General features: G+C 40.6%; 1 protein-coding gene across 10 annotated transcripts in view; it reads right to left on the bottom strand.

Moving 5' to 3' along the window:
- RBMS1 (RNA binding motif single stranded interacting protein 1) overlaps positions 1-12,770 on the bottom strand; it is a 213,692-nt gene that overhangs the window by 83,011 nt on the left and 117,911 nt on the right. For 7 of the 10 annotated variants that reach the window (XM_029224860.1, XM_029224866.1, XM_029224864.1 and 4 more), the window contains exon 2: positions 11,623-11,798. In XM_029224860.1, the coding sequence (XP_029080693.1) occupies positions 11,623-11,798 (176 nt within the window). The remainder of the gene's footprint in view (positions 1-11,622; positions 11,799-12,770) is intronic. The other 3 variants (XM_029224861.1, XM_029224865.1, XM_029224869.1) reach the window with 1 other exon arrangement.

The following is a 12,770-nucleotide window of genomic DNA, read 5'->3' as shown; positions in this document are numbered from 1 at the left end:
CAGAAAGTTTCCAATATACAGTATTCCAGCTGACAAATAATCAGGTTTAATTACTAGTCTCTCTTCTGCACTGAAGAGGCATCAGTCTGGAACTGACGTGTTGTTTCTTTCCACTTAATAGCCATATCAAAAGCACACACATTCATAAAGCAGACAGGTACTCAATTTGAATTCGCAGAGAGTAGATGAGAATTTGCCGGCAAGAATAAAAACCAAGCTCTTCCTCCCGATCCTTATATCTGTTAATGGTACCAAACTCCCAGTTTCCTACACTCAAAATCTTACACTCACCAAATCATCTTCCTCTTTGGACCTACTCTCCTCCCAGTGAAGTACAAGCCTTCTTCTGGGATTAGAGAACCCCATGATATGGTCCTAGAGAAGACCAGACAAGGCAGGCAGCCAGGCTAGTACTGGCTTTAAACCTGGGCTTGAGCTGCTCACCCATTCCTGAAGACTCATTCAAATGCCAAGCTTTTCTTGATGCCCACCCAATCATATGCAATCACGCCCTATCTTCTAATCTCCATAGCACTTTCTGTCTCTCACGTGACAACACCACATTCTGGTCTACATGATGTGTGAAGTTTATTTTCCATATAAGACAAGAACCTCCCTGAGGGCAGGAAATGTGCCTTACCCAGTGCAGTATCTAGCAAAATCAAAGGCACGATGCTTAACAACTCACTTACTTCTACTTTAATTTCTCCTCAGAAGAGGTTTGGTCTTATGTTTTAATCAGATTTATACTTCTAGTAAAATTAGAATGCTATGTTAGGCCATTCTGTAAAGCACTGTTGTTTGGATTTGTTAGATGGGGATCCCTAAAAGAATGTTTCTCTTTGTAATGCACTAAGCCCCTCAGGCATCAAGCAAATGACATACCTTCTCTGTACTGTGTAATCTCAGGGGAGCGGCACACTAGACAGCTAACCAGGAGCTGAGTTGTGTATAACCAGCTACATTAGAAGGGATTACTTTGTTAGGTGTCAGGAAAGATGAGTTCCTCCTCTATCCTCCCGCCTTTACCTTGAGCTTTTGATTCTGCTGGCTACTCAAGGGGACTTAAAGAAAGCTGATTTTTCTAACAAAATCTTGTTAAATCTATCATGGCTGAATATCTCTTTTAGGATCCCGGAGAAATGAGTCTTTTTATAGCTTGTGGTAAACAGAGGAACGTGGGCACTGATGAAGGGAGGATGAAGATAATGAACTGGCATTCAGAGTATGTTTGGGGAAGTAGAAAGCACAGTGGTTCGGAGTATGGGCTCTAGACTCAGACTGTCCAAGCTCAAGTCCCAGCTCTACCATCATCAGCTGAATTATCCTGAGCAATAAGAGAAGGAAACCTCTCTCAACTCCATCTTTAAAATAAGGATAACAGTCAGAGAAGACTGATGACACTTACAGGTGGAATCTAAACAAACGATACAAATGAACTTATTTACAAAACAGAAATAGACTCACAGACATAGAAAGCAAGCTTATGGTTACCAAAGGGGAAACTGAGGGGGAGGGATAAATTGGGAATTTGGAATTAACAGATACACACTACCATATATAAAATAGATAAACAACAAGGTCCTACTGCATAGCACAGGGAACTATAGTCAATATCTTGTAATAACCTATAATGGAAAAGAATCTGAAAAAAAGAATATATATTTTCCAAAATTTTAAATAATTTAAATTAAAAATTTTTTAATTTATTAACTTAAAAAATTAATTAAAATTAACTTTAATCAATTAATTTTTTAAAAGAAGTTAAAAGAATAAAATGGGGATAACAATACTGCTCATAAAGTTGTTCTTAGGATTAAATAATAAAACATCTGGCACAGTCCCTGGCACACAGGAAATATCTGTCAAAGGTTAGCTGCTGGCATTATTCAGGTGTTTACACATTATGCAGAAATGTTTTCCATATATTTATTATAAAATGAAGATGGGGAAAGATGAAGGGAGAGGTTGTAAATTTCTAATATTCATGCTATCCCATTAAGGAAATTCTAAGTCAAACCAAGCACAATTGCCAAATATAGACTTAAGGCTTTTATTCCTGATGATACCTTCAACTTCATTTAATGGTTAAACACCCCCAAGCTGCTGCCACAGAAACCTAAGGTTCAGACAGAGGAACAGGGGATGAACATAAAGTAAACTCCATCTGCTCTCACAGAGAAGGAGAGGATGCTCTTGAAAAAATTCTTCTGATTCTGGCCATTATCTTCAGTGTTGGGTTCCCAATTAACTTCTGCTAAGGCTAACATTGAAATTGGTTTGCCAACAGTGTGTGCAGTATTTGGGCAATACAGGGAAGAAGGCTCTTAATCATGTCTAGGAATAACAAAACGAAACCCTTAAGAAAAAGGTCAACTGACAGTAAGGAGGCTTGGCTAAATCTCTAAATATCCATGCTTACCAGCAGATTTTACACAGAGAATAAATTAGAAAATAGACATAATTGAGGTTTTCTGCCAAAATATCAAATGCATACATGCAGTAGGTACTTGGCAATAACTAATGTTTGAGGTTTCAACTACTTGTGATGACACTGAAAGTCTCTGACCTGGAGTAATTTAAAATTTTGCTGCGGTATGTATTTGAATCATGGGCACTCAGACAGAGGGAAGTGAGTCATGCAGCCAGTGAAGAAGCGTAGCCCATCACCCAGGGTCCATATTTCAAGAAGGTTTTGCTCTAATTGTGTAGCAGTAACTCTCAAGAAGGGATTAAATGTTGTGTTAATTTTTGAAAATTGCCCACCCCCTAAAAAAAGCCAACTGATAGTTCTAATAATAAAAATAAAGAGCAAAGAGAGGTCTAAGAAAGAGCTGGTTCTCTACTGGAAAGCAGGTAGTTGTGGAGAATTTTTTTGATGCTGAAATTATTTTTGTGAAATTCTGGGATTTCCAAAAGTCTTCAGACTATATCTTGGTACGTCAAAGATCTATTGCACACAAAGTATTTCTTAAAGTGCCAGAATTCTTTCATACCAAGAAGGAAAAGGAAGCAATTAACGTGAACAAGAAAATAAATGATTTTATATAGCTTATCCAAGAGATGACTAGGGAGATACACACTGTTAAATACACACTGTTGCTCCTCAACTCTGAAATCTGCTTTGACTTCCATTTTTAGAGGAAAAAAAAGATCACAAAGATGATATATATCTTGCTCAGTGTCTAATGCATCCTGTTTTACTCTTTGACTATATAGACCCTGACTGGAATACTGTCCATGAAGAAAGTGTTAAATTACAATTAATGACTCAATATTTTGATGCAATAGATTGGCACACCTTTTTAAAAGAGTGAGATAAAGTCTGAAAACTTCACATCTTAGATCACACTTTTCAGAAAATGCCCAATTTTCTTGGTCTAAGCCTGCTTTGAATTATTATGTGTCACCCTCTTATGCTAGTAATAATAAAAGAAGCCAAGTCCGAGAAACTATTGCTAATAGTATTTTATATTCTGAGAATCTTCTAGATCGATGAAGAAAGAATTATTGAGAGGATAAAAATTAGCTGCTTTACAGAACAAAAACATTTGGAACTTAAAAGAAATCCTATTATTTACCATATAAATAAAATGTATATATGCGCAAGGAGCTATATAATAGCAACAGAAAGAAAAATGGCATGCATTTGCTATGATTATCTATGGCAAACATCATCTTAACTCAATTTCACTTTTGGGGAGAGCTTTTTTTAAGTACTCCAGTCAATAAAACATTTTTGTTAAGGCACACATTTAATGAGAGAACTATTTTTTTATCACTCTATGTTTCTGTTAACTTTTCTTTTTCTGACTGTCTTTCAAAGGAACCTAATAAAATTTTGCTAGATACAGTTTTCAGTACCCTTGTAAAATGCAATTTTAAAAAACCTAAAAGCTCAAATGGCTTTGGAATACAATACAACTCAGTACGTCCAAATTTCAATTATCCTAGAGGTGGTGGATACCAAAGAAAAAACAATCCGTGGGTCTTTCATTGTTGATGTGTGTGAGTTAAATACACCATGACCACCACCGCCGCTACCACTAAGACACTACTTCAACTTGCCCAGAAACGTCAATTGAAGGGTAAAGTATGCCTCAAAGAGATATGTCAGCTTCTAATTTAACACTATATCAAGAGCTATGGGTCTGTAAGATTCACAAGTCTGACTTTAGAATAATACTGAATGTAGGCAATAAAATCTTTTGGTCCATGTCTTTCATGTTTGTACGCTGTCTGAATACTCCAGCATACATCCATGTGGGCTGTGTTTCTTTCCTAAAGTAAATGTATTAATAACTTAGGGTATGTTCAGTCTTCTTGGACTGAGTCATTTGGGGATACCTGAATGGCCTTGGGTTACCTGGCTTTAAAGTCTCTCTTCAATTTGAAAGTGAGAATCAGATCACTTTTGGGTGGAGTGATTTTTCCTACTTCATCCCAGGATCATTGTTTTGTTTTCAATTTCAGGTACTCTCATTTCTTGAACTTTATATAAATTCCAAAGGATTTCATATATACCTGGGATTTCCTAATAGTGGATCTGTCAGGCCCTTGTTACTTTCAGGGTAAACACTTAAGGTTTAACTTCCTATTAGGGTTAAAGGTTGACTAATTAAGCATAAAAAACTGTATTTATCTTACTAGAATGCCTTCACTTTCAAATTTACCTTAAAAGTAGCCTAATGATTTTGAAATAAAAGGGATGATCATTTTATTCCAGGGTAGAGAAAAAAGAACTTTCAGCAGATAAACTGCTTAAGAAATTTTAGAGTTACAGAGATAAATGGAAATGTATAAAGAATTATTCCTTATCATTTCAAGTTGTCCATTTTCCTAACAGTTGCCCTGACTTTTTACTATAGTCAGAACTTAAATTATTCTTTTAAAGTCAGTGTTCAACAAAACAACTAGTGGTTTCAGAAAAATATTTAGTTCAGTGGGCCCTGTTTGTGGCTTATATGAATGAATAAAAGGATGGCCACATCTGGGGAACACAGGGAGAGGCTGGAGTTTAGGGTTTGAGAATCAGTGAGAGTCTGTGCCCTTCCTGTGCACTCTCTCTCAGTTAGTGAAAACTCACATTTTCACTTTATTCAAAGCTAAAACCTTACAGTCATTTTTAACCATGCTTCAGTCCCCGCATTCCTATCTCTAAGGCGCCCTGCCGTCCCAGTGCCTCTCCCCTCCATCGTCTATCACCACCCTGGTTCAGGGTCGCATCAGCTCAGCCTATGACAGCCCTCTTCTCCAAGCCAGCCTTCTGACTTCTGTTGTAATTACCATTCTGAGAAAAAAAGAAAACACTGAATTATGCTTCTCTTCCACTCCACGGGCCAACTTTTCTGTAACTAAAGAACAGACTCCAAACTTTTCAGCTTATTATTCAAAGTGCTAACGATATGCTCCCAAACTGCATCTCAGCCTCTCTTTGCTCTACATCCACACTCTCCACTCCGGGCACCAGGAGCCCTGGCTAACGAACAACTGCTGAATGGCAGCTTCGCACCAAGAAGTGTTCTTTGTGCTTTCTTAAACATCCAAGCACGCTCACATCTCTTGGGCCCTTTTGGAGGCCTGGAGGACACTATCATTTCCACCCCGCATGAAATCTACCTTGTCCTTTAAGGTTGAGAATCATCTCCTCCCCGAAAGCTATCCCCTGGTATCGAGGTTAACGAAGACTTTCTCCGACCCCTCCCAGAACACTGCACTGATTATAACATTTACTTTATTCTGTCTTAAATTAGGGTTGGCTGTTTATGTCTGCCTCTGTTGATCTGTGTTGCTTTTCCGCTTCACCTTTTTAAGAGTTGCATTATATTCAAAAGAATAAGGAAAACTTGCAGAAAACAGAAAACAAAGCACTAGGAAATGAAAATATACTGGATATTACAACCAAGGAAACATTCTATATCAAAAATATTTCCTTTTAATTAGTAATAGGCTATAATATTATAGGCTAGATTTAATTTCACATTTATATAAAAATCATGTTTTACTGTACTTCGAAATGAATTAGATATCTATTGAATGAAAGGGGAAAAAAAAACCCAAAAAACTGGTTGACCAAGGATTGGTTTGGGAATGAGAAAAAGGTTGTAGAAGGTGGGAGGAGTAGAAATACCTCATCTTGTTTTAATATCAATAAGACTTTTTCCTTTAAAATAAGCTGTTGATACACTGAGTTATGCAGACCTTTTCATGTGATGTCAGTATCACAGAAATGTCCATCCTTGGCCAACAGAGACCCACATATTTGCTCCTACTGCAAACCAGGAAGAACTATGGACCAAACCTTGCGCCCAGATACTGTTTTTGTTTGTTTGTTTTTATTGGACCAAAAGTTGTTTTTAAATTTTCAGAAAAATTAGTTGGGACACAACAAAAGATTTTACAGTATTATGACAAGGAATAAATCAGGGGTGAGTGGCATGAGGATAAAACTAGTCTTTTGTGAGTGAAGTGCTTCTCCTCCCACCCCCCCGCCCTCCCCCCTTGTCCCCCCCAAAAAACGCCTCAGGGAGAGAAGGTTGGTGGTTCATGTTAATATAACCTATTCTCTGGCTTTCCCAGCTTTCAGGATCAGAATCTGGTATTTTCTCCTTAATTTAAAATGTAGGATTACATATAACTTAAATTTATTCTAGTAGTTAGGATTTTGAGGAGGATTTTGAGGAGTAAAGGCTCAGGCATGGGGAGACTAATATTTGCTCAATGACCTGGACTGTGCACCAGCTCCTCTCCTTATATTACTTGATTTAATTTGAATCACAACCTCATGATATAAGCATTATTTGACCCCTTTTACAGGCTACTGACTGAGAATAAGGCACTTGCCTAGCACTGTGGTAGGTAACTCTGGGGCACCAAAATCTTGCCACCCTGACCACCATGAGTTTATACTGTAGGTAAGAAATCTGTGAAGATGATATGCTGTCAGCATTACACACAGTCACAGACATGCTGCTACATAACAAGCCCTTGGAGAACAGAAATGTATGGAAGTAAGATGCTGACTGGGAGGTGGGGATGCATAAAAATAAATATGGAGAGGTTAGTGTGGTCCACGCATGAAGGAGGCAGGGGGAGCTTAGACTCGACCTTGGAAAATCAAGAAAGGGCAACGGGGCTTCCCTGGTGGTGCAGTGGTTGAGAGTCCGCCTGCCGATGCAGGGGACGCGGGTTCGTGCCCCGGTTGGGGAGGATCCCACATGCCGCGGAGCGGCTGGGCCCGTGAGCCTGCACATCCAGAGCCTGTGCTCCGCAACGGGAGAGGCCACAGCAGTGAGAGGCCCACGTACCGCAGGAAAAAAAAAAAAAAAAAAGAAAGGGCAACGGAGAGGCCCGAGGGGAGGCAGCAGCAGGAACAAACGGTTCTCGCTCGTCACCCCTCAGGGAGGGAGGGAGGGAGGGAGGAACCACCCAATTCTAACGGCTCTGAGAATGAAGACAGGCCAAAGAAGAAGCCGCAGGGCTTGGTGACTAAGAGGATAATGGGAAATAGCCAACACTGCTCCAAAGCTTCAACCTGGGGAGAGTAAATGTGGAAAAATGACGGTTTGGAGAGGAAGGAGATAGTGTTGAATCTGAGGTGCGAGTAAGATATTCAAGTGGAAAAATCTGCAGAAAATTGGAAAGAGTGGAGACTAACCCTCTGAGAGGATGGGGCTGCAGAGGAACAAGCCAAGAAAACTTAAATCAAAAGAACAAGGAGTTGGGCTTCCCTGGTGGCGCAGTGGTTGGGAGTCCGCCTGCGGATGTGGGGGACGCGGGTTCGTGACCCGGTCCGGGAAGATCCCACATGCCGCGGAGCGGCTGGGCCCGTGAGCCATGGCCGCTGAGCCTGCGCGTCCGGAGCCTGGGCTCCGCAACGGGAGAGGCCACAACAGTGAAAGGCCCGCGTACTGCAAAAAAAAAAAAAAACAGAGCAAGGAGTTGAGGAGATGTGGACAACAGTGAAAACAAGCCAGAGGAAATAAGGGAGATGGAAGATGCCATGCAGTTTCAGCTGAAACTTGAAAGGAAAATGCAAAGGGTTAAGGTAGTGAGAAAATGGCAGCACCAACAGCCGTCGGCTCATCTGCCTAGAAAATCTGCCAGAGAAGTTGGAAGGGCAACACAGTCAGGCAAAATTTTTGGTTTGGCTTGCTTTTAGAGAAGGCGGAGAATGAAGATTATCTAAAGGTCAGGGGGTAAAAGATGAGTCCTTTCTGTCACCCAGCTCATTCCATTTCCTAAATGTGCTGGTTAACTGGACTGATGTCTTCTTTTTGAGCAGATAACACTTTAGAAATAGGGAGCAGAGCTGCAGCAGCCAGAGTGGTCACGAGGTCCCAACAAGACTTCCTATATATACACACATCACAGTGCGGAAGTTCGCTAGAGCTGGTCAGCTTCTTTCATCAAATCCGCTTAGAAAATTGATCTCCTTTCACTCCCTATCACCTGACCACCATCACCACTGTCACATCCCTGCCCAGTCCTTCAGACCAGTGTCCTTCAAGTCACCGAAACTGACCACCCTCCAGTGTGAGCCCCCTTTCCCTCAGCCATGTTGACCTACACTTTCCAGTGTCCCAAGTCCCTCTCTGACTTGGGCTAAGGCTGCTTTTTCACTGCCATCTCTTGTGTTGACATCTGCTTTTTCACTGTCATTTCTTCTAACATTATAGCATCTGTATGTTCTACTCCAAACATAGCTTTTTAAAAATACTTTCTGTCTCCCTCTCCAGTTTTCACAATCCTCATGTCATTCTTGCCTTCAGGTTTCACGCATTGTTTGTATGTTATCAAGTCCCTGCTGCAAACATTCTTAGGTATCTTTTTCCATTTTTCTGTTACATAACCCTCTAAAATATCCAAGTCCCCTAGAGACCCAAATTACTTGTTTCAATTGTTGCCCCTCCTACAATTCACGTTAATTTGTAAATTACAGTGCTAAATTTTTATTTCTAAAATATATATATATTTTTAGAGCTATGAATTTATACCTATCTTTGCTGAGAAGCTTCTGAAACTTTTCTAAAAAATCTCTAATTATGTCCAGTTTTTTAAGCTCTAGGATGAGTCACTTTTCCATAAGGTTCTTGTCACTTCCATGTGGCCAACTAGCTATTCTTTACTGGAAACAATTAAGTCCGGAACAGGAATGCTCCTTTTTGCTCTCTCCACATTTTGAGACACAGAATTGTCAACCAGACAAATCTGGTACTTATTAGATGCTCTGTGTTAAATGGAACAAAGCTTTCAGCAGATACTGACATAGAGTTCTCTATTACTGTATGTCTTGCCTCTGTATAATACATAAAGAAAACTATATCATCAGAGCTAAATATCAAACCTGGGGTTCTGCAAATGATGGGAGAGAGTGAGTAGCAAACCATTATTTGCTGCTATTGATAACAGCAAAGAGACCGATGTCTACACATGCTGAGAAAATCCCCGTATGTCAAAGACACCAACAACAACAAAGGAATGAATTTTTCAGGAAAGATGATCAAATGCTCTTCTGCTGCATTTGGAATATGATTTGACTCAGTAAAAAAAACTGCTGGTTTAATTTTTCAAATACGTATTTACTGCATATAAAACATGGTATTACTCTATTATTTTATGGTTGTTTAACTCTATCCCCTTAATGTTACAACTCACCTTACAGGATTCAAAACTAGCTGAGGAACAATTTGTCTTCTGAAATCCTTTCCCCTTCTCTTACACCTCAAGGATGTGAGGGTTCATTTCATTCTTTTGTGTCCTACAAAGTTATATTTTTAGCTCCTTAGACTTCAGGTGCTCTATCTACCTGTAATTATGTTGCAAAAGCAGAGGGAGATGCCTGTAGAGGTCAACAGCAGACAAGATAGCAAAAAGGCCTATTTGTGGTCTTGAACAGCTGCAACAGGGCAGGGCGTGCCTGGTAAAATTCCATCCGACTCTGGTCAGGCATGACAAACCCCAAGAGCTGGACTTGCTTTCAAAGTCATCCCTAGCACAGGGCATTATTTCACTGCCCTGGGAGCAAAGGCTGCAGACAAAGTCCAAAGGGGCTGATCAGAAGGGTAACACGGGAAAGGCGGAGGGAGGGTCCTGAGGGTGGCGGCCTTCCGAAGGCTCTCCAGATGCTGACGAACCACCTCCCAGTGTCCTACCCTCCTAAAAACACAACAGAGCAAAACCACCAGTGCTCCTGATGGAAGGCCAGATGTTACTTTTAGTTCCAGTTTGCAAACGCTGCCCAAGTAAGTTTTGAAAAAAAATTTTTTTCTTAAAGCAAGAAGTAATAAATTTATACTTTACCCAGTAAAACAAAAATAAGATGCTATTAATCATATGTTTAGAAATGGAAATACTTTTCAGGGAACAGGAAACATTCTTTAGTGGACGTCCTTTTCCACAGTTATATAAAGTTCTGTTTGTGAGGGACCATGATTGTCTTTGGAAAAATAAAAGAGGCTGTTGTACGTGTAGGCTTTTATAGCTTAAAGTGATTGGAGGCTTTTAGTCTTTACACTGTGATCTTCGCAATGTGCAGTGCTTCTGGCTCCTTGGTTTAAACTGGTGCTTTCTTCCTTAGTTAATGTGATTGCAGCAAAGTAGCATACTTATATTCTATTTATCGACAAGCATATAATGCAAATTTCCTTTGGAACAAAGTTATACATGTATGCACATTTCATCTCAGGACACAGCACGGGGGGCAGTGAGAAGAGGAATAGGAACTTTGGGCATAAGAATGCCCAGAACTGAGGACTTCCCTGGTGGGGGGCAGTGGTTGAGAATCCAACTGCCAATGCAGGGGACACAGGTTCGAGCCCTGGTCCGGGAAGATCCCACATGCCGCAGAGCAGCTAAGCCCGTGTGCCACAACTACTGATCCTGCACTCTAGAGCCCGCATGCCACAACTACTGAGCCCACGTGCCACAACTACTGAAGCCCGCGTGCCTAGAGCCCGTGCTGCACAACAAGAGAAGTCACTGCAACGAGAAGCCCGCGCACCGCAACGAAGAGTAGCCCCCGCTCGCCGCAACTAGAGAAAGTCTGCAACAAAGACCCAACACAGCTAAAAATAAATAAATAAATTAATTAATTAAAAAAAAAAAAAAGAATGCCCAGAGCTGAGCGTGAACAACCCGGACCACAAAACTACAGGTGTGAGTGAAGACAGACTACCTTTGCCCCCCTGGCATTAGCGTTTATACCCATTTAGGATTAAGTTAGACGGTAACTACCTTTCTGACAAACGGTGATGACGAAAGTTTCTCTTATGATGAGACAGAATGGCCCCGAGAGGTGCTTCCACAAAATATGAGCACTCCTCAAAAAGGAACCAGCCGTGTTTTTAAACAATTCATAGCCTGCTTCTCATGCGCCAATAAAGTCAAATTCTACTGAGCAAATGCTCCAATTTATCTTATTATATAGGCACTCTGTTGATCGTCATGCTGACTGAAAAAGCATCCAGGGACTCAAAACTTAGAAACCCTGTCAACTGTGACCAGAATGAGCATTCACAGATTTGTCTTGTACTAAACCTCTCTTATAACACAATTTATCTCACTCTGTAATATGATCAAGGAGATATTTAGGAGCTAAACACAAGAACGACTTCTACTTACGGCTGACACAGCTTCACCAGGTCCTGGTCTGTGGTGTTGGGAGGCAGCCCCCGGATATAGAGGTTCGTTTTGCTTAGCTGATCCCATCCTGAGCTGCTACTGCTACTACTGTTGTTATTACTGCTGGTGGTGCTGGGGCTGGGAGGGGCCATGGGGTGGGCTGGGACCAGAGACTGCTGGAAAACAAAGACGGCAGCGTTAGAACGCCAGACAGAACCGATTCGGCACCATTCAGAGGCTGTATGACCTCCCAACCAAGACGAAGTTACCAAGATATGCATACAGATTTATCTTCAGCTACTTTACCGCAGATTTTAATTTACACCTTAAAAAAGATCTGTTCATTCTACAAAAACACCCTCTCCTTCAACATGAATAATAGGATTTTACTCAGCAGAATATTCTCTACCTACACCTGAAACAGGACTAAGTTTTTGTAAGATTTTATTCAAATACTTTAAGGAACACATCTGATACTCAAAACGAACTTGCATAAAGTTATTGATAATATCATTTTAATCTACAGTCATTTAGAAATCACTGGACTTTTGAAAAGGTTTTCAAATTCTGAAGGACACTTGATTGAAACTTGCTGACAATTTTATTGAGATGATTCTTAGGGATTAAAAAAAAAAAAAAGATTACTCTTCAACTGTAAGAAGGTTAGAGTTCAGTCAAGAGGCTCAAATAAGGAAGACTTCACCTAGTTCTAAGACAGGCCCATGGCTTCCTTGAGACATCTGGATAAGATTCACAGGTCGGCTACCTTTCGCTCTGGCTAACCTTGTGAAATTTAACCCCTGTGAGAATGGTGTAGAAGCTGGAAACCTTCCCAGGCCTGGCAGCAACCAAGGTAACTTTTACAAAGCCTGCAAGCCAGGCTCAGTGTGGTTTCAGTCGGCAGCCACCTAGGAAGAATGTCTGAAAATGTACTCACATCAGATAATTGTTAACCAATCGAAAGAAACCACAGTTCTCTGTCCCTATGCCACACACATGACCTTTGAGGAAGTTAAATGGTTCAGTTTGACATGGAAGTCAGCACACCCCAAAGTGTCCTCACAGCAAATGCTCTGCAGTTTCACACCAGGACAGGAATTTTTTTTACTTCACATCTTCTAAATAATAAATAGACTAACCAAGGGCAT

This window comes from Monodon monoceros, unplaced genomic scaffold (assembly GCF_005190385.1).
Source record: "Monodon monoceros isolate NGI ecotype Baffin Bay Population unplaced genomic scaffold, NGI_Narwhal_1 Super_Scaffold_16, whole genome shotgun sequence".
NCBI lineage: Eukaryota > Metazoa > Chordata > Mammalia > Artiodactyla > Monodontidae > Monodon > Monodon monoceros.
Note: the sequence above shows the minus strand (reverse complement) of the source record. Positions and strands in the feature narration are given on the sequence as shown.